Genomic DNA, 21076 nt, shown 5'->3' on the forward strand with positions numbered 1-21076 from the left:
ACATGCTACCATGCAAATTTTAATCCATGGCCGTGCGGCATGAAATTAAGTACTAGCTACTTGGATGTTTGATGGGTGGAGAATAATATCTTTTGGATGTATGTAGTGGACAGGAAAAAAAAAAAAAAAACTCTACCAAAATAGAGTCTTATACTATTATCAATAAATGCTATACCATCCATCATGGTGGAAATCTATCATCTGGATTTTTTTTTTTTTTTGATTTATGATTGAATACTTATCTCAGATATTTCACCGTGATGATTCAAAAAAAAATCGAACCTTCTGGAACGTGAAGAAGAGAAGATCAGAAAACTAAAGCAAAATAATTCTAAGACATCGACTTCTTCGTGACCCCATAATAGGCGATATACCAGCCTTAGGGTCGGAACTGTACCAATGACAGAAAATGAGACTCAAAGTCAATAGACCACTGGGAGAGAAAATAATCCGATGGAACCTCCTAGAGTTTCGAACGATTTTTTTAAATCATGAATATTTGAATTAATATCATGAAATTAATGCCCATAATGCACCATCCATGGTTCTTACGTTCATAGGCAATGATTCTCCATATTCGTTATCGAACTTAGAGATAATGCTTGACTATCCCATGCTATATAAAAGGGGCCCATGAAAGTTTTAGGTAAGTTTTTTTCAAGAGAATGTAATACTCTTATTTTCATGCTCTTTTTTCTACCATTTTCAAATTTCGATTGATTTAACCATTGAAGAGTCTCCCATCGAAAAATCTTCGAGAGTGGACTTGCTTTATAGATTTCTCAATGAGTCCCAGTTTTCAAATTGAGACTGACTATCAAGTAGGAATATGACCGAGTATTATCATGCACTTCGGACCAGAGACTTATGGTAACATCATTTATTTTAAAGAGATACAATTTTATTTATCAAAAATATTTTTGAAAATATTTTAAAATATTTTTGAAAATATTTTAAAATATTTTATGCATCTTTTGGATTCTACCTATGGCACGAAAAAATGATTGATCTTCTTACGGGATACCGATCATTAAACCATATTTTGTATAAATTTTAAAATATTATAAATATTTATTTTTTATTATAATGGATGATGCGGCAGTTACCCAGGATGATATTTTCGTTAGGGGGAGACTCCGATCCTTCTTTATTTTAAAAAAGTACATCAAGTCAGGTCGGCACCATCAATTGTAACAAAACCAACTTCCCCAATACCCTTTTCAATGCTCCTCCATACTCCTCCATAACCTTGTTTATTTGCTCCATAAGCCCGCCTTTTCCATCACTTCTCCCTCTCCTATTAAATCAGCGTCCATTCCCCCACCACCGGCTCCAACACCAATAGAAACACCCTCTCCTCCCTCTCCCTCCCTCTCTCTCTCTCTCTCTCTCTGTGTGCGTGTGTTCCGTAGATTAAGTGACCATGAGATCAACGATCGTGTTGCTCAAGGTTTGCATCTTCACGCTGTTAGCACTGATCATAACCCTCCGCCCTTTGATTCCTGCCATCCTGACTTCACTCCACCCAGACGCGCTTCACTTCCTCTCTCACCACAAACTCCTCCTCCTCTCCCTCCTCTGGTGCACCACCGTCTTCCTCCTCGCCTACTTCTCGACCCGGCCCCTCCCAGTCCTTCTCCTCGACTACACCTGCTTCAAGCCCGACCTCGACCAGCGATGCAGCCTCGAGGTGTGCGAGTATCTCGGCCTCCGCAGCGGCCGCTTCTCCCCCACCAGCGCCGACTTCATGCGTGCCATCTACCGCAAGTCCGGCCTCGGCGACGAGACCTACTCCCCTCCCTTCTTCTTCCAGACCGACTACGACGCCAAGTTTCACCATGCCATCCTCGAGGCAGAGCAGGGCATGTTCTCCGCCGTCGCCTCCCTCCTCGCCAAGACCGCCGTCCACCCCTCCCGCATCACCGTCCTCATCGTCGCCTGCAGCATGTTCGCCCCCTCCCCCTCCCTCTCTTCCCTCATCGTCCACCGCTTCCGGCTGCCCCCCTCCGTCAAGACCTTCACCCTCGCCGGCATGGGCTGCAGCGCCGGCACCACGTCCATCGACCTCGCAGCCAGGATCCTCCGCCGCCGGGTAGGCTACGCTCTTATAGTCGCCACCGAGAACACCAGCCTCAACTGGTACTTCGGCGACAGCCGCCCCATGCTGGTCACCAACTGCATCTTCCGGGAGGGGACGGCCGCGGCGCTCGTCACCAGCGACCCCGCCCGACGGGGCGACGCCAAGATGGAGCTCGTCCGCACCCTCCGCACCCACCACGGCGCCGACGACGCAGCCTACAACGCCGCCATCCAGATGGAGGACGAGGACGGCAAGGTCGGCGTCGCGCTCACCAAGGACTTGGTCCAGGTGGCCGGCACCGGACTCACAAGCCACATCTCCACCCTCGCCCCACGAGTCCTCCCGGTCTCCGAGCTTCTACGGTACCTCTACAGCGTGACGAGGTCGTTCATGGCGGGGGAGCGCAAGGTGGTGCACGTGCCGGACTTCACCAAGGCGTTCGAGCACATGTGCATCCACTCCGGCGGGAAAGCGGTGATCGACGCGGTAGGAAAGATAATGCGGTTCGACGACGGCGTGACGGAGCCTGCCCGGATGTGCCTGCACCGCTTCGGGAACACGTCGAGCAGCTTGGTGTTCTACGAGCTGGCCTACTTCGAGGCCAAGGGGAGGATAAAGAGTGGGGATAGGGTGTGGATGCTGGCGTTTGGAACGGGGTTCAAGGCCTGTAGTGCGGTGTGGAGGGCGTTGAGGGACTCCGGGATGGATCCGGACAATCCATGGAAGGACTGCATCCATAGGTATCCTGTGCTGCAGTGGCATGCACCATCAAAGAAGTAGGAATTATGATAAGATATCTCAGTGCTTCCTTCGTTGTACTACCAGAAATGCTACATCTAATATTTATCTATCTATCATCATCGGATAGGTGTGTGTCATATTCCGACGTAATATTCGTATTATAAACAGCTACTCATGCGATCCTCCTCCATTTAATCAAACACCTCATGAAAGCAGTCGATCCATATGATCTAGTGACGTCCAACAATATTATAATTAAAAAAAAGGGTCCAACCAGATACACAAGAATTTATTTCTTACACTGTATCCACTATATGATTCGCGCAGATCGTATATTATAGCTGCTGCTTGCAGTGGTGCACAAAAATGAACAGTCGATGAATAGGGCTCATGGAAATGATTGATTGCGTAATTGGATGACGTGATGCATGCAGTGTAGGGAGTGATTTCTCCCAACACACCCTTAATTCAAAAACTACTTACCAAAAAAAAACTCAAAAAACTATGCGTGCATGCAAGGATTCATATATGTCATCGCTCCCATTGTCCGGTCGGTTGCAGTAGTACCTAGGAAGCGGGATGTTGTCCATGGATAGTTTTGAGATTGTTGCTGGACAGCAGATGATGTAGATATGTTGTTGGTGTGATGAGGTGGCAATGATCATCATACATGAATCTCAAAGCCGTCGATAGACGGTGTCTCATTCAAGTATAATTTCTTGTTTCCACTATACAATGGATGCATCCAAAAAAAAATTATTAGATGGACCAAGCTCCATTAAGGACCTGGAATAAAATCATCCTAGGTTGTGCTGCTATTATAAATAAAAGAAGAAGAAACGGGAGAGTGCGGCTAGGGAAAGGAAATGATTTTATTCTAGGCACATGGTGGACCTAGTCCCCCTGATAATTTCTCCATTTATCTTAGGGGTATTCAGGCTGGAACTTCCTCAATCTGAGGTTAAGATTCATTGCTCTCCACGTGTGAAAAAGTGAGGTGGTGGTAAATACTTGTACGCAACGAACGCGGGAGAAGAGCTCAGAAATTAATTGATTCCTCTTCAATTCAGGCTAGTCCACTGTAACTGTAAGGCAGAAATGAGCATTTGTGAGAAATATTATGGTGACCTGTGGACTGCTCGGGACACCCACTCTCCCTGCTATGACAAGCTGATTGAATTACTCATCCGCTGTGTCCTTCCCTTGCAATCTGTTTCGATTAATCCTTGGAAGGAAAAAAAAAGGGGGAATGGGAGAGTTAGAATCTCCAGTTTGTCTGGTAACTCTAGTTAAATAAAAAGAGGGGAGTCGGAGACAAGACTCAAGTGGTTTTTATCTCACTTTTTAATCTCTCATGAAATAGTGATATGATGAACAGGAGCTTTGTCTCACGTTTTTAGGCGGCATCAAGCGAATCCCTCGCTGGTTGGCAAAATCGAGAAGGAAATAGCAAATGTAGTTTATATTTTCCAACTACGTGACATCAACTTGTAAATTCCTTTTCTTTGGCAAAAAGTCTGATTAATATCAATAATGAACATACATACGTACGTATATACGTATGCGTGCGTGTGCATAGAATGAGTGAAGCTTCGGACCAAAACTTTCTTTACGGACCACGACTAATATTTTCTACTTCCAACCATACATATCCTAGAAGTGCCTCAAGCCTGTGGTGACATGGTTCACCCTCCACGTGGAAACTATGTACGTACCAGCACAAGGGAACTAGTGAGGTAATGCTATTAAAACGACGAAAGAGCTAAAAGATTTACTGATATTGCTGCCGATCCCTGGATCGATGATATGGACTACTTCCATAAATCTACAAGACAACAATAGAAGTTAAGAGGGCTGGTTGAATTGACTCCAACAAGATCCTTCCATGCGTAAACTAGATTTTTGATGGGAGATGAGCAAAAAGAAAAAAGAATAAGAGAGACAGAGTATCAGTCAAGTAGGATTGTTCTAATTATCTTTCATGGAGGATCTTTGGGTCTATTTATAAATGTAGAAGTCCAAATTCCTACTAATCATATCTCAACAATCTGGAATGTTTTACAATCGCTTGGAAATATATTGTAACTACCCAAAGATCTAGTGGAATCATTGGAGACTACTATGGTAAGCATCTGAAACTCTTCGGGTGCTCGTGATGAGAGTGGCAATCGAAACTTTGTGAGGAGGTCTTGCTATTGGATAAATTTGTTAAGAGAGGTTTTAAGATCTATAGCCTTCGAAAAGAAGATTGAGAGCCTTTCTTTCAATGGTACATCGCCCATCTATTGGTTATAGCAAAATGAAATTCTCAGACCATTTCCAACTAGGGGGAATGATAGGGTTCGAAATAGTTTTTGATTTCGCAAAACATCCTTCCAAAAGGGCGAAGCATGCCTATGAATGTTGTTTGTAGGATTGGACGACAAGAATTAGTTATAGTAAATCCTTTGTACCAATATGCATCGTGGCTTACTTGCTTTCGAAAAGATTCCACCACCATTTTAGGAGCAAGGTCTGATTGAAGATGAAAAGATTAATAATGCCTGAGCCTTCAAATTTCTTAGGTCTGTCAATATTTGTCCATTTAACTAGGCAAAGACCTGGTAAGTAGCTATCCTTACCTCTCCACAGGAATGATCTTCTTAGCCTATCAATTTTTCAAATGATCTCCTTTGATTAAAGAAAGACAGACATCCAGTAGGTTGGTATGGCTGTGAGAATCGTATAAATGTTAAGCTTCCAGCAATCGATAAGATATTTGCTTTCCATCCCACTAATCTTTTTTCCATTTTTTCAAGAAGGAAGTTTCAATCAAATTTTTTGAGGGATGAGTGGTGAAGTAGCATATCCAAGTAAATAATGGAAAACTTAGCCTTCTTACTATCCAGTATATTAGCAGCAAAAGTAGAGCTGTCAATTTAGGTTAGGCCCATCGGGTTGGCCCGCTTCACTATATAAATGGGGTGAGTTGAGTTCATATTTTAGCAACCCATTTAAAAGCAGATCAAATAATCCATCTCGTTTGAGTGGCAGATCGGGGTGGGCTGGTCCGTCTATTTTGTTTAGTAAAAAAAAAATATTACCAAATCTCCTGGAGGTCTTGATCCTTGTTCAGTTATCCACCTATTTTGTTTAGTAAAAAAAATTACCAACCTTCTAGAGATCATGGAGGGAATGCGGAGAGGAGAGGAAAGGATTAACGGTTTTTTTTTTTTTGAGAGAGAAGGTGAATTTTGGCATGTTGGCTCGTTTAACCCTTAGCCCACGATGAGTCGGATCATGTTGGAGTTTTTCTAACTCGCTGGTTAAATGGGTCAGTCTTCCCCGCCTAGTTTAGAGATGGGTTAGAGCAGGTTGGGGTGGGTCGAGATGGGTCGGCCCGTCTTGACAGCTTTAAGCAAAAGTTACACTCGTGAGAGCTGCATAAACCGATGCCAAGCACATATAATTTTTGAAAGTTGTTCTGCAAATCAGTTAGGAGCTCGTAAGAATAAATGACAAATTTGAGGTTATAAACGTGGACAACGTTTGCATAATGCAATCTTAAAGAAGCTTCAAGATAAAACCCCATCAACACAATGGCATCAAAATCCTTGGCTCCAAACTAATCTTCTTCAATCCTACACGAATGGGATTGGCGTCCGCAAACGGAACCCGGCCCCTACGTGAACAGAGGTTTTGAAAGCAAGATGAGGAGTAAACTAAGTCAACGGTATATATAAATTAAGTCTATCTAATAACTTCTCGTAAGATAGGAGTCTTCTGTCATGGCTCAAGAGAAAAAAGAATAATTTTTGAGAAAATAGGCTGACCATCCGATCAAAATGACTTTCCGAACCCATTTAGGAACCCATTAATATCTGTGGTATTAATTATAGATTAAGCCTGTGGTATTTATTATAGATTAAGCCTATCCAAGAATCTCCCTACACGCTTAGTTTTCCATTTGGAACATAATTGATTCTGGTGGTCCCCACGTTGTGTAGACTTTTAAGGGGTTAAAATGAAATGTTTGACCTCACTCGGGATTCCGCCAACTCAGCTGTGAATGAGCGCCATCAGATCCGTTTGAATTCGAGAAGATTATTTAGCGTATGTGGTTAAACATTCAGTGATGGAGGAAGAAAGTCCAGCGATCTTGACCGTTCATAATTCTGTCAAAGAAATAAAATGGCATTACCATGCTCGAAGGAGCTATCCTGTTGCATTCAGTCTATTTAGGATCTGTTTGGATTCATTTGCCCAAAATATCATAAGATCCATGGTTTAGGCCTATACAATTGAAAAAAATGAGCTTGAGTTAGATCTGTGGGCTGGTCGGAATCCCAACAACCCATTTTGTTTATCCTATGAGATTCACGCTGGTCCACTCCACGGTTCCTGAATATTTCTGGATACAGATCTAACCCAAGCTTATTTTTCTCAATTATATAAGTCTAAACCATGAATCTTATAGGATTTTGGCCCCATGAATCTGAACAAACCCTTAAAAGTAATTGGGGAACTATAATCATTAGGATCTGAAATGGTACATCTAAATATCTGTATTTGAGAATGAAGAATGGGTGCAAATGCATATTATATGGGGAAAAAAATTAGCCAAAACCATATTTTACTAGCTGATTTGGAAACTCTCCAATTTTTTCTCAGAGAGAAAAGGGAGGGAAAGCCGAGATACTACATTGTAGAAAGCCCCTGGTTGGGTAGACGTTGTTAGGAAGTAGGAGCTGAATTAGATAGCGCATAAACTCTTCATTTTTTTAAGAGGGGGAGGAGGAGGAGGGCATATACTTTGTGTCATACATCTAAGAGCACAAGTATGAACTTACCCCTCCCATATCCTGAGGAAGGTAGTGAGACTCTTGGGACTTATTTGGTTCACGAAAAAAAAAAAATAAATAAATAAATATTTTTTAAAAAATTATTTTTTAGGAATAGAATTTTGATATGTTTGGTTGACCATAAGAAAGTGACTTATTGTAGATTAGCTAGTTTGGTTGAGCACCCATTATCCTGAAAAAATTATGTAAAATACTTATTATATCCTTAATAATAAATATAAGACCATATCTTTTTTCTCATAAACTTTATATAAATATAAATATTATATTAATATTAATATTAATATAATATTAATATATTATAATATAATATTAAATTATAATAGTTTATTATGTTAATATAATACTAATATATATTAATATAATATTAATATTTTAATATAATAAATTTATTAATATAGATATAAATAGAATATTAAATATAATATTAAATATAATATTAAATATAGACTATTCAGTATTTTATTTTAACCATCCATTGATATTTTATAAAAATTTAGCCGTGGATCTAAAGAGATATTTTGAGGAAAAAAAAGTAGCACCACTTCCCATTCATGGGAAGTGCCAAAATCCATCTCTCCTATGGGTTTCCATTTCCTATGAAATGTAGGAAGTGATTTTCCATGAAAATAGTTTTTTTCACTATCTTCTCTTAAAATTCCAATCAAATAAGAAGCTCCCTCTCCACTTTTCAAAAAATGCTCCTTCTCTTTTTTCACTTCTCGTCAACCAAATGAATCCCTAGGGATAAGATAAACTTCTCTTATCTTGAAGAAGGTAGCGAGACTCCCAGGGACAAGATAAACGGAACAGGTCGGCCGATCATTAGCAGGGAGAGGAAATGATGGGCCACAATATAGATTTCCTGTCTGCATATGCATCAGCTTCCAATGAGATTCTTCTTGCTTTTAGCTTTTACAAACATGGTTAATGCATTGCCCAAAGATTCAACTACTTTTGGCAACAACTCCTGGATCCTAAATAAGCCACACTTGCACCTTTTTTTCAACTAATATAGTCACGAGTCGTCTGAGCTGCACTAGTCTTCTCTACTGTCATCAAAATTGAATATTTGAAATATGGTTCTTTCTTAATTAAGGATATGCTGGATCTCACAAAGAATAGGATATTATATATATATATATATATCTATATCTGTGTGTGTGATAGATTGAAAAAGGAAAGAGATAACTCATGAAAATTGTAGTCGACAGAGTTGGGGCGCAGTTTTATTAACCACCGCCGGTTTACCATCCCCTCCGCATTTGTGGGAAAGAAGGGACAAAAAGCAAGAACAAGATTTATTTAGTTAGAGTTTTTGAAGAAGAAAGATAAAAAAATCTTTTTTTTATTAAATTTATAGTTTTTATAAGAAAGAAAAATTCATATGAGATATAAAACAAATCATTTTCCTATTAGAAGTAGATTCTTTTTCTTTATTAAGAGCATAATATATCTTTTATATAATTTTTTTAAAAAAATAGATACTCAAAACATAAGCCACTTTTTAATATGCTAATTTTTCATAGCCGATCAAATATGCAAAAAATATTTTTTCAGATATCGACATCAATTTTTTGAAAAAAAATATTTCAGCTAAAATATTTTCACTGGCAGGTTTCTCAAAAGATGGACTGAGGCATTCTTGGGACATCTAGTGCTCTGCTACAGTAGGGTGGATGCATTACTCATCCTTAAATCTATTTCTCTTGCACACTGGATTATGGATTATTGAGAGATTTGGAGAAAATAGAAAGGAAAATTTCTCTTTTTTCGGTACGTGAATAAGAGGAACAAACAAGGACAGAAGAGGTTTATCTCACTCTCACTTTTTAATCTCTCCGATAATAGAGTACGAGAGATAAGAAACTCCATTTCTCTGTTTTACATCCAGAATTCTCTATATTCTCTCTCCATATCCCTCTTCTCTCTCCTCATCTGCCTAACCAAACAGAGCGAGAGTCCTGCACTCCATTGTCAGACTCTACCAACGATGAAAATCGACATAGGTCCACAGTTGATGATCACCTTGGCCCCAGCAGGCACAGCTTGATGATTAGCATTATCATGGTAAAACAACAATGATCGACGTGAAACATAACTTAAAGAAGCTCAGCGATGGAACCGCATTGACACCAGGGGATGAAAATCTTACAGCTACAAAGCTAATAATCATTCTCAAGCCTATGGTTTCACGTGTTATTTCCCTCATGCGAACGCCTAAGATTTTTCTGTATAACCCTCTCTATACATCTCTTATTTTTCCGAAACATACATTCACAAGCATGACAAATCCTTTTGTTTGCCAAAAAAGATTCCCCATCAACTTTTTCTAGTTGGCAAGAGACTGTCGACAGTCAAAGTTATGAAAATAACTACCATGCTCAAAGATTGCAACTCGTGCACCGAAAAAAGAGAGACTGCAACTCGAGACGGTACAATCTAACAGATTCAAGCAGGTTGAAGGAAGGGGAAGCATGAAAAATAGAAAAACAGCTGAATAAGAGTTTGATCAAACATAGCTTGCTGAATGAAAGAGAAATCATGATTGAACAGAAGCAAAGAAAAATTGAATGGATAAATTTTGGTGTTGGGACTGACATGCTATCGTAAAATTGAACCTCACAAGTTCATCTTTGGAAGTCAATGCTGTTCGCAAGTAAAATCAGCAAACCTAAAGACTCGACCGCACCTCCTAACAAACGGTACTATCGCTGATGCAAAATAGCTGCACCATCTTTTCTTTTCATAAAAGCATACACGGAGATAAATGGTTGCACACCTACCCACCTTATATGTATGATATAAGACGTCGAGAAGGGTCCCAAGAGCATCCCAACCAGACAAAAACTAGCGGTAGCTATTCGCTTCTTAAAGGGCCTGAAGGCATCTACATCATACTTCTTTCAAAGCAGAGAGGTCAAAATGATTTCAGCAAATATATTTGGATTCGGAAAATTTTCACAAACCAAGCACATACACAGTAATAGGAAATGTCTAGTTGGAATGAAGTATTCAAAGTCCACCACTCAAACAGAGGAGCCAAGCCTTACAACAACCATTGTTGAGGAGAGCGTTTCATCAGTCAGCCGTCCAGCTCTGCTCCACAACCTCACGCACTCTCCTATTGTATTCACGCTTGTTTTCACTGAACATCCGTGCAGCTTCCGAATTTGCAGGTGAGTTTGGGTTTGGGTCACAGAGCAACGACTGCCAATACAAGAGTGTAAAGATGTATTCTAATCAATATAAATGACCAAAAACTACAAAACTAATACTCAAATTGGACAACCCACCCTGTGAGTATTCAAACCTTAGCACAAACATGGCAATAAATTGGCCATGTAAATGGTTGATATACCTTGATCAAAAACAATAATCCCATTTACGTGACACTCTCTGAATGATCAAGATATGATCCATCAAAATTCGAGAATATCTAATGCAATATATAATCAGTACGAAGCATTGGTACCAAATTCCTGGCCAACCTTCAGGCAAGCAAGGGACCAACCATGAAACCTTGAAATAACAATTGGCAGGCCTATTTTAAGGTTGTGGAGACTACACTGTTCACTGAACTGACCGTGATTAAAGAACAGTTCCAATATCCCAGTGGACTTGAACGAATCAAGATAGAAGGGATAAAGGCAGATTTTGAAATCAGAAACTAAAATAATATCTAAACACAAAGTAACAAGCCAAATAATCAAACTAGATCACATGCTACAGAAGTTTTTTTTTTTTTTTTTTTTTAAGGCTTTATCATTTTCTTTTAGGTTTTATGGCTTGATCAGATTGGGGTTAACGATCAACTAGGTTTTATGCTTAATGATAGGTTAGAACAAAAGCAGCTAAAGATCTTGTCACCCAGCCAAAAACCTTGGCCCGTTAAAACCCTTTGATCCCATCTAGTACTCCCCTACTCTTGTTAAAGCGGCATAAATCATTCAGCCAGTTCATCTTAAGCACCTATGATCTATCCATACGAATTTCATCCACAACAACACACAAGTGCACAAGTCATCCGGTAGGGGGAGGCTTTTTCAATTTAACCGGAATCTGCTCAGACAACCTGGATGAGAATAATCTCCAGTCTTAGCTACTTGGCCAAGAGCTTTTATGAATGATCTAATTGAATTAAAGGCAGACCCGTCATCGATAACTTCCTTTGTACTCATAAAATACTCCATTTCTGCAAGAAGAAAAATAAATGGAAGGATTGTTATGCAAGCTGGATTTTGAAAAAGTTTTTGATAAAATCAATCTAGATTTCATTCCAAGGGTACTGGGAAGAGAGGATTCCCCTCTATCTGGATAGCTTGGATCAAAGCCGTTAAACACCCACTAAAGTTGCATTAGTCAATGGACAAGCAGAAAACTGGATAAACTGTAGTAGAGGAATTAGGCAAGGTGACCCCTTACCCCCATTTCTCTTCCTCTTACCTCTGGATGTACTAACCACACTTTTAAACAAAGCCAGGCAGCATGGTTTACTTAGTTGCATAGATCCACTGGGAACCGGTGAAGACATCAATAGTTCACATTATGGGGGTATGATACATTATTATTCTGCGGGGCACGGAAGGATCAGGTATTGACTCCAAAATGCATTGTTTATAACTTCAAGATCCTCTCTTGTTTGAGTATCAACTTCTGGAAAAGCTCCGTTAATAGGTCTTGGAGATGATGAGGCTGCAGCAGATCAATTTTCAATTATGCTTGATTGAATGCCGGAGAGTGCCTATCAAATATCTAGGTATGCCCCACTTGGGGGTTAAGAGGTCATCAAAGTAACAACTGATGCAGATAATAGAAAGATCTGACAAAAAACTTGCAAGCTAGAAAGGAAGCTCACTGTCCACTGCAGGTAGACTCACCTTAATAAACTCTGTGTTCACAAATCTGCCAGTATGCTAAATATCTATGTTCAAACTTCCATCTTGGGTTATCAAGCACATCGACAGGATTAGAAGGGCTTTTTTATGGAAAGGAACTTCCTCTATTTTCGGCTTTTCATGTTTGATGAAGTGGGATAACATTTGTAAATACAAATACAAGGGAGGGCTTGGGTATTAAAAAAACATCGAGGAATTCAACAAGGCTCTCATTGCAAAATGGTTTGGAAATTTCACCTGCAAAAGACCCATATTGCAGAGGATTATATCCAAGGCATACCACAACAAAAGAAGATTTAGAATGAGAAGGAAGACTACAAGGACTCTCCTATTTGGAAGGACACCTACAAAGGTAAGGCAGCCATTTTGGTGGTCTAATTTCTATTCTATGACAAGGGAAGAAGATTCAATTTTGGGAGGATACTTGGCTCAATAATAACTCTCTATGCACACTATTCCCAAATCTCTACCAAGCTGTCTGCAAAAAGAACAAAGTAGTATCAGAACTATGGAACAGAAAGGAAAAATGAATTGAAAAGCTGATTCGAGAGGTCCTATTCCCAAATCTCTACCAAGCTGTCTGCAAAAAGAACAAAGTAGTATCAGAACTATGGAACAGAAAGGAAAAATGAATTGAAAAACTGATTCGAGAGGTCCTTTAACTCTGATTGAAAACTCCAAATGGATGGAACTTAATGATATTCTAAACATCATCAGGCCTATTAATTGACCAGATGTCCCACTCTGGCTATATATATATATATATATTTCAAAGTGAAATCCTTTTCCTCTTTTTTTAATATGGAAGCAATATGATATAAAAACAAAAAGGCTTCCCAACAGAGAAGAAGCTATACTTATTTCAAGGGGAGTAAGACGATCCTGATAGAACGTCATATTGAGGCAAATTCTAACATACCTGACCATATTCAAAAGAAGCTCAACAGAAACAATAACACAAGTACTCTATTCTAGCAGAAACACAATTATGCTTTCAAAAGAGTTCCAAAAAATAACTTCACCTACAACTCTTTGATAACTCAAAAACATTCTTACCATAACAGTGCTTTATAAAGTGCAGTATTCCAATAATGGGTGAAACCAAACAAGATATGATTGCATAATCAATTATCTACATTACATCATGGACTCAATACCAATCAAGTAGCGCCTAAAGTTAAACTTTAACCAAATGCTTAATATGAAAGGATGGCCCTGAAATACAAGCACATAAAGAGGAATGGATTTTGAGAAACCATTAGGGCTTCCATTTGTTATATTTCACATCTTTACCAAAACAAGCACGTATGTAAAGATAGATTAATGTCATTTAACATATCTTGCAAGATGCATATAATGGGAACAGAAATTTCTTGGTATATCAAATGTATAATTTAAGAAATGTATAAACTATTTAGTATGAAAAGAACGTAGAATAATGGAGGCTTCTAGTGAACCTGGATTGATGTAAGTATTGCAGCGACATCATAAATTGGGCTCCATTGGTTCTGCAAGATATCCAAGCAAATGCTTCCATCTGTGTAAACTAAATATATACAGAATAGCATTAGGTCAGAGCAGCATGAAAATGGTGTACCAAAAATAATGACTGATAAAATACTCTGTTGTCAATTTGAGAATGAGCTCGCCCTACACTTACGATTGAAGTTCGCCAAACTGGTCCTGAAGGTCGTACCAATTGGCAACTGGTTTGATACAATATGGATCCACACCATGCTGTTCTGGAGCGTACCAAAAACAGGGAGAGGAGGGGGGGGGGTTGTTTTGAATTGAGCCAATTTTTTTTTTTTAAAAAAAAGAAAATGGAAGCACAATCACCCCAAATCGGGCAGTTCGGAGTGATACACCAAGCCATGTTTAAGACTTAGCAAGAACCCTGCTTACACTCCTCACTTTTTTATCATAATTTCCAACAATCAAGCATGACCTTGGGTTACAAAATCCCAAATAAGGTGTATAACATTATATTTAATCATCTCTACATTCACCTCAAGCAAGGGCACGTCTCTAAATTCACCTTATGGGCATTGGAACACTTCATTTTTCTAATCTAGATAGCAAAATAACATCACATCTCTTTCCGAAGTAATTAAATAAAACAAAGAAGTTGCACTTAGAAAAGTATGAGCATACCTATTGCTCTTATAGACCTTGAAACTAGTGTAGTTCCACAAGGCCACCCCTTCAACCCGCCTTACCCCCTCTCCCCCAATAAAAAAAACAGAAAAGAAAAGAAAATCATGAACAAGAGTGCCAAAGAGAGAGATAGAAAACAAAAAAGAGAGAGAGACAGAGATCTAACCACCTAAAACTTCTAAAGGTCAATTGAGAACCCAGTCCAACCCCAAAAATAATCACGTTAGCTGCTCTCTATCAACATGAGCAAATGGAATGCCCAACATATACCATGACACAATAAACCCAAGCAGAAGCATACAAGTTACCGTCATACCCCGTAACGTGTTTGATATTCGCAGGAGCAAGTTAATCTAGATTGCTAACAAAACCAACATCACTTTTGGATATGCAGCTTCCTAGGATCAAGGTAGATGACGGTTTTAGCATTCCCAACAATGATATTCTGATGATAGACAAAATGGTCTGCTACCTTAAAACAACTTCAACTGAAATGCTAACTTAAGACAATTTCAACTACATAAATAATATTAATTGGTATTTAAGACTTACTATTTGGATGAAACATTCTTGAAACAAAGCGGACAGTTGGAGGTTTGTTTGGATAGTCCTCTGAAAACTGAAGAGTAAGTTTGAATGTTCCTGGAAAACTCAAGATTTTATATGTAAGGAAAACACATATTTAAGTAACAAATACAAGAATAGCTATCAAATTTAAGGAAGAACCTAAAACTATGAAAAAATCAGCAAAATCAGTACTCCAACAAGCACATCACTAAACAAATCCCATTCTTATTTTCTACACCTTGCAGCAACGATAACAAGTGAGGAAAACATTTAAAGAAGTTTGAATGACAAAGAATCAAAACCAAAGAAAGTGATACAAACAGATACTTATAACTATCAGATAAGTCTTATGCATTAATTTCTGGGCTTCAGTAATCAAATCATTCTATATACAAAGTACTTTGTATAGCAAGATGTCCAACTTAAGGCCAGGAAACAAGGGCCCATCAGATGGCCTCACTGTTATGCAGAGGCATATGGATTTCCAAGCAAAACTAATTCAGTTAGCAGAGAACATGCCATCTAATGATAAGCAAAATAAAATCTATTAATCTGTTACTTGACTGCTTAGGCTGATATGCATAGAGAATAAGATGCACATATATGTAGCTGCTCAACATGCCTAAATCATAATAAAATGCAACAACTGAGGTTGAAGGGACTAAAAGCAGAATCAGTGATGAGCAAATTGCAAATAATGACATCTAAGCATCCGACTCGGCATCCGAAGACGCAGAATCAAGGGCTGAGGATTGAGTTCAATAGATCCAATTTTTCAATTTTTTTTGATTTCTTAGAAATTTTTTTTCCATCTCTGATGGTATCAAAATGCCGCAGTGCCTGAATATCTTATCTGTTTCTTGTTATCTTAAAATGCGTTAATTTGCCTTTTTATACCTGACAGCTTTGGCTGCTCAACCCGATACCACCGCTTCTCTTTCCTCGGGCTTCTTACACATCATTTCTAATGAGTTTTTCGAGTTTGGCCTTTCCTCTGTCCAGAAAGTCGCACAATTGTCCAAGGATTTGGAGAACCGAGAGTGGTGGAAACGGACGGATATTGAACTGAAATTGGATCTTACACTGCCTAGGATTATCGGCTCGGGCAGGTCCCACACAAAGCTATGTCCTATGTTGCCTAGCTCATTGGGTCCGACAACTTATCGATCAAAGATTTTGATTCAGACCCAAGACATGATCAACTTGTTGCTGTCCAATCAAAAAATTCAATGGTATTGGATGAGTCAGGTAAAGGTATCGAACCATCTAGTAAAATAGAGACATCAACCTCTGCCCGCCACATGCTTGTTTTTTTCCAAGACACCATCCGCCACGTGTTTAACCTCCCTGGTTTCTTTCACCTTCGAGCATGCTTCTTTCTCTGTCCCTCTCGTGAGAGAAGGAAAAAAAATATGATGGTACCGTCTATAGTGATGGGTGGGGGCCGGTGCCTCTGCCTACAGTGGAGGAGAACGACAGGGGTTGGAAGGTGGTCGTCGTTGGCACTGCCTACGACAACTGCTTTGTCTTCCCACCTAGCCTCAACGAAGACCTCCACCTCCTGCTCGATCCTAACTTCAATCCCGCGCTAATCCTTCCCCAACAACACAACAAAGCGGTCGGAGGTCATGGCGAGTCCTTATCTCCACCACCAAGAGGCGAAGAGGAGGGAAGGAGATGCCAGCAATGCGAGCTGGATGTTGGATTCGGCCAGGTGTTTGATTAGTTCGGGTTTGGAGGTAATCCATTCGAAGATTTGTCTCTGAAAAGGAGGGGGTTTGGATTGTGCGATTTGAGGGGGTGTCTAGTGCTTCCCCTGTTTTTTTCGAATCTCAATTGGGTGAGAGCCTGAGAGGCTTGGCGTGGCCCAACAAGGAAGTTTAGATGATGGCTCAGATTTTGTGTTGGTTATGTAAGAGTTTAAAAAATACAAATATATTATCAATTAATTTAAAAATATGATGGACTCATCCTCATAAATTACTTAAAATTCCATATATTGGTACATTTTCTTTCCATCCCGAGCTCGAAGATGCTACTACCATTAGTGGCAATGGAAGCGGAAGGGCAACATTATCCGCAATGCATTTAGGAAGAAGCTTCATGGAGTCAGGATATTGGATCTTCATAAGATTTGTCTGATAATTTATAATGCATACTATACATAAACTATACTTTTTTAATTATTTTAATTATTTTTAAAATATATATAATAGATATAATAAAATATATAAATGCAATCAAATATTATTTTAAAAAAAATTGCATCCGATGCATCGTATAGGGTTATAAGTTAGTATATACATTAAAATGGAGGCTTTTATATTGGCAGGGCCTCCATTTGACATTTGTCTCCATCTAATATATATTAAAATGGAGACTTTTGCGTTAGTAGAGCCTCTGTTTGACATTTATCTCCATAATATTTTGCCACGTATCATAAAAGCCTTTAATTCACCCCGACATGAAAAAATTTCGAAGCATCCGCTCATAAAATACTGCATTAACTCCACTTTAAAGTTGTATTAATCTGTCTTCTCGAACTAATAAACTAATATCGATTACGACTCCCTCTCCCTCCTTTTGTGGTACATTCAACAACAAGCCATCAATCCAGTGGCGAGTGGTCACATCAAAACAAGCCTGCTAGAAATTTTTTCCTACTCTTAGAAGAATTCCTTCAAGAAACCGCCAGAACTATTTAAAGCCATGAGGGAGGGGAGGGAACTGGAGAGGTGGTTGCTCATGAGCTCGACGTGGGTAAGGGTGGTGAAGTTGCAAACATCCGATGGAAGTACGTCGAAGAAGGCCCAATTGCTGACTTGGATGGCAACGATGCAATCGTTGGAGCAACAGACACTATCCCAATGGCTGTAGGGGCCGAAGGAGTATGACCATTGTGTGGATTCTTTCACAAGGCATCAGTTAGGGATATTTGCACTGGTTGCTTTATCAGTTGATTCTTGATCAGGATCTCACAAAGTCACCACTCATTTCTACCTTCTCCTACAAGAGACGAGAATGTGGCCGCTAGAGATGTCTTTACGATCAAGTCCCATATACTAGTGTATTCCTACTTCGCTTGGAGCTCAAAGATGCTGCTACCGTTGGTAGTGATGGTCGCTTGATCCTTCCGACAGATTAGAATATTTTTATATTTGAGGTTTAAAAATTTATACTATTGGACTGGATGGCTTCAAAAGAGTGTACGTGGATGACAGATCTTGAGTATTATATTTTAATATATTTATTTAAAATAATAAAATTTTAATAAAAATGATAAAATTAAATACTAGTACTATTGATAAGATCAATAGTATTTTCATAACAATAACATATTTCAATAATAATAGATTTTTATTAAAAATATTTTTAGAAGATTAATAAATTTTAATAATATATTAATAAAATCATATATTATTAAATTAGTAATAAAATATATATTATTTTTAAAATAAAATATATATTAATTTAAAAATATTTGTAGATGATATATTTTTAAATAAGCAAAAAAAAAATCCTGCGCATCGTACGGGTTATATGCTGGTTACTCTTTGCATACAAAGCCAGTTTTTCCTGAATTTTAATGCACAAAAAAAGAGGAGCATGCTTTAGAATGAAATATGATTAAACATGCCTTCGCGGGGCGAAACTACCTGACAGCTAAAACCTAAATTAAGCAAACATGTTATTGGAATCAATATAAAAAAGATTTATAGCACTAGCAACAACATGTAATTGATATAAAAAATTCTAATGCCTCACATATTTCTTGGAAACAATACTTGAGGAGTTGAGTTGCCTTACCTCCATCCCAAGGTGTGTCATCAGGACTGCAATTCAAAACGCATGCACAAAGTTCAAGCAAAATGTGAAAATACAAACGACTCTAACAAGTAAGAATAGATCAAATTGTTCCTTCTAAACATACCCAAAAATAACTGCATTCCAGAGCATGATGTTATTGTCCTGGGGAGCACCACTTATACCAGCAGGGGGGTCCTGCTGCAGCCGCTTGAAGTCCCTCATCAGCCTCTTCCTTGCAGGAGTCGACATTCTCACTGCCTAGCACATTAAAACATAACACAATGACCAGAAGAAAAAGAACAGAAAGACTAATTACTTCCCTCCAAAACAGACATGTCTTGAACTTCCTAACATATTGTAATCTGCCTGAATCCTGAGGATTCAAAGGAAACTCAATTCTAAATATTTTAAACAAAAGAAAATGTAAAACCAAAGATTGTTCTTATTCGCCAAATTATACAAAGCCAACTGAATCCAATGATTAGTAAGAAAACAAGACGGAGGAAGAGATTAAACAAAACTCTTGAGTTGTATCTAACATAATCTTAAAGTTCAGTCACTATTTAGTCCAAAAATATAATATTTTAACGACAGATGAGCATATTTGAGAACAATTAGGGTTTCTAGCTAAAATAGGATTTTTAAGTCGACTGCACACAAGAAGGCACCATGCATCAAAAAAAGATTCGAACATTACCAACAAAACGGTAGCAAGAAAGGTCCCTTATCGTGCAAGCTGTACCAAACGAACAAGATCCGCAACAAAAACCAAGGGTTATCCAAGACTAAATTAGGTTTAAGTCGTCTGAGTTGGGGAACAGAATAGAGCCACCAAATCGCACGCAGGAGGGAAACAAGCTTCAAAAAAAAGAAAAGAATCAGAAATCGTCAAGAGAACAGGATCAAGAACAAAGCCACCCCCGGTTTCGAGAATTCACAACCAAAATCAAAGGATTTTTGTGGCGTCCGCGGCTCAAGATCCATTTCAGCGCCAAACCAAAGGTAAGGAACTCCGAAGAGAATCAGAAATTATCAACAAGAAAAAAGTAGCAAGTCGAGTCCCGTTACCTGCGAGGCAGGCGCGGCGAGCACCAAGAATCCCTTGAGGGTTTCTGAGCCCACTAGACGAGCAAGAATCACCGATTCTTCGATCGGGCGGGAGGATTCCTTCCTTCCCCTCTTAGTAGAGCGCGCAAAGAAGAAGGGATCAGAAAGAGATGAAGGGTTTGATCAGCGACCGTGAGAGGATGAAGGGGAGAGGAAGAGGGGAAGGAAGTCCCAGGACGGGAAGGGAGGCGAAAGGGATGCCCGAAAAGGAAGCAAACAGAAGCCAAGAAAATTTAAGCACGCTCGACCAAACTAGGCCGTCATGGCGCACGTGGGGGTCCCAACGACCCCCTCACTCAGTTAAAGATTTTTATTTTTTAAAAAAAAAATGAAGTCGATGAAATCCTGTCATGCTGCATCGACTCGTGTTTTTTTTTTTTTTTTTGGAAGAAAGTATAGAGCCTTGTAATGCCGTAGAAAGTTCACGACGCCTTTTCTTTCTTTTAGGGTGAAATCACGATGCTAACTTAAAGGATGCAATGAGTACTAAAAAGAGCATTTATCTCCGCTCCAGGGTCAATTTTTTTATATAAATATAAAAAAAATTAATTAAATTTTTTATGGATCAATTTAATTTTTTCTTATGTTTCTTTAAATAGATAAATAATTTTTTAATAATATTTATCTATAAAATTAGAGAAAAATCTTATCCATCTAAGAGATGAATAAGCCATTTTTCTATCAAATAAAAAAATAATCTTTTATTTTATTTCTAATATTATAGTATAATAATATATAATATTATCTTATATATAATATAACATAATATTATTATTAGATAATAATATTTTATTATTTTAATATAATATATGATTATAATAATATGATGTTATAGTATAAAATCTTATTTAATATTATAATATATTATCAATATCTTA

The 21076-nt window shown here is 38.6% G+C and overlaps 2 protein-coding genes across 20 annotated transcripts; one reads left to right on the forward strand and one right to left on the reverse strand.

The window, feature by feature from the left end:
* Nucleotides 1-1135: 1135 nt before the first annotated feature.
* On the forward strand, nucleotides 1136-2860 carry LOC105038689 (3-ketoacyl-CoA synthase 11-like). The gene has a single exon (XM_010914570.3). It carries the CDS (start codon nucleotides 1424-1426, stop codon nucleotides 2858-2860), a length of 1437 nt encoding a protein of 478 aa, XP_010912872.1. The 5' UTR covers nucleotides 1136-1423.
* Nucleotides 2861-10580: 7720 nt separating this feature from the next.
* LOC105051334 (ubiquitin-conjugating enzyme E2 2) lies at nucleotides 10581-20426 on the reverse strand. Of its 19 annotated transcripts, none has more exons than XR_012138246.1 (10): nucleotides 20160-20424; nucleotides 19216-19349; nucleotides 19092-19117; nucleotides 15270-15359; nucleotides 14221-14297; nucleotides 14018-14106; nucleotides 12985-13038; nucleotides 12543-12797; nucleotides 12109-12357; nucleotides 10640-10872 (listed from the first exon to the last, which is right to left on the reverse strand). XR_012138246.1 is itself a non-coding variant. In XM_073250975.1 (8 exons), the coding sequence occupies exons 3-8, from the start codon at nucleotides 19229-19231 to the stop codon at nucleotides 10744-10746; spliced, it is 432 nt and encodes a 143-aa protein (XP_073107076.1). In that variant the 5' UTR covers nucleotides 19232-19345; nucleotides 19789-19949; nucleotides 20160-20425; the 3' UTR covers nucleotides 10581-10743. The 19 variants fall into 19 exon arrangements, 8 of the variants coding, with proteins under 8 accessions (XP_073107076.1, XP_073107075.1, XP_073107073.1 ...); XR_012138244.1 differs by having other exon boundaries at nucleotides 12985-13140; XR_012138243.1 differs by having other exon boundaries at nucleotides 12909-13140.
* Nucleotides 20427-21076: the final 650 nt, after the last annotated feature.

The sequence above is a fragment of the Elaeis guineensis genome, chromosome 2 (assembly GCF_000442705.2).
Source record: "Elaeis guineensis isolate ETL-2024a chromosome 2, EG11, whole genome shotgun sequence".
Taxonomy (NCBI): domain Eukaryota; kingdom Viridiplantae; phylum Streptophyta; class Magnoliopsida; order Arecales; family Arecaceae; genus Elaeis; species Elaeis guineensis.

Excerpts from the sequence above, each read along its gene's own strand:
- LOC105038689 (XM_010914570.3), top strand. The coding sequence starts at position 1,424 with ATGAGATCAACGATCGTGTTGCTCAAGGTTTGCATCTTCACGCTGTTA.
- LOC105051334 (XM_073250970.1), bottom strand. The coding sequence starts at position 19,340 with ATGTCGACTCCTGCAAGGAAGAGGCTGATGAGGGACTTCAAGCGGCTG. Across the intron at positions 15,360-19,091 it reads TGACACACCTTGGGATGGAG|GAACATTCAAACTTACTCTT; the intron begins GTAAGGCAACTC and ends TGAGTTTTCCAG. Across the intron at positions 10,873-14,017 it reads CAATACTTACATCAATCCAG|TCGTTGCTCTGTGACCCAAA; the intron begins GTTCACTAGAAG and ends TTGTATTGGCAG.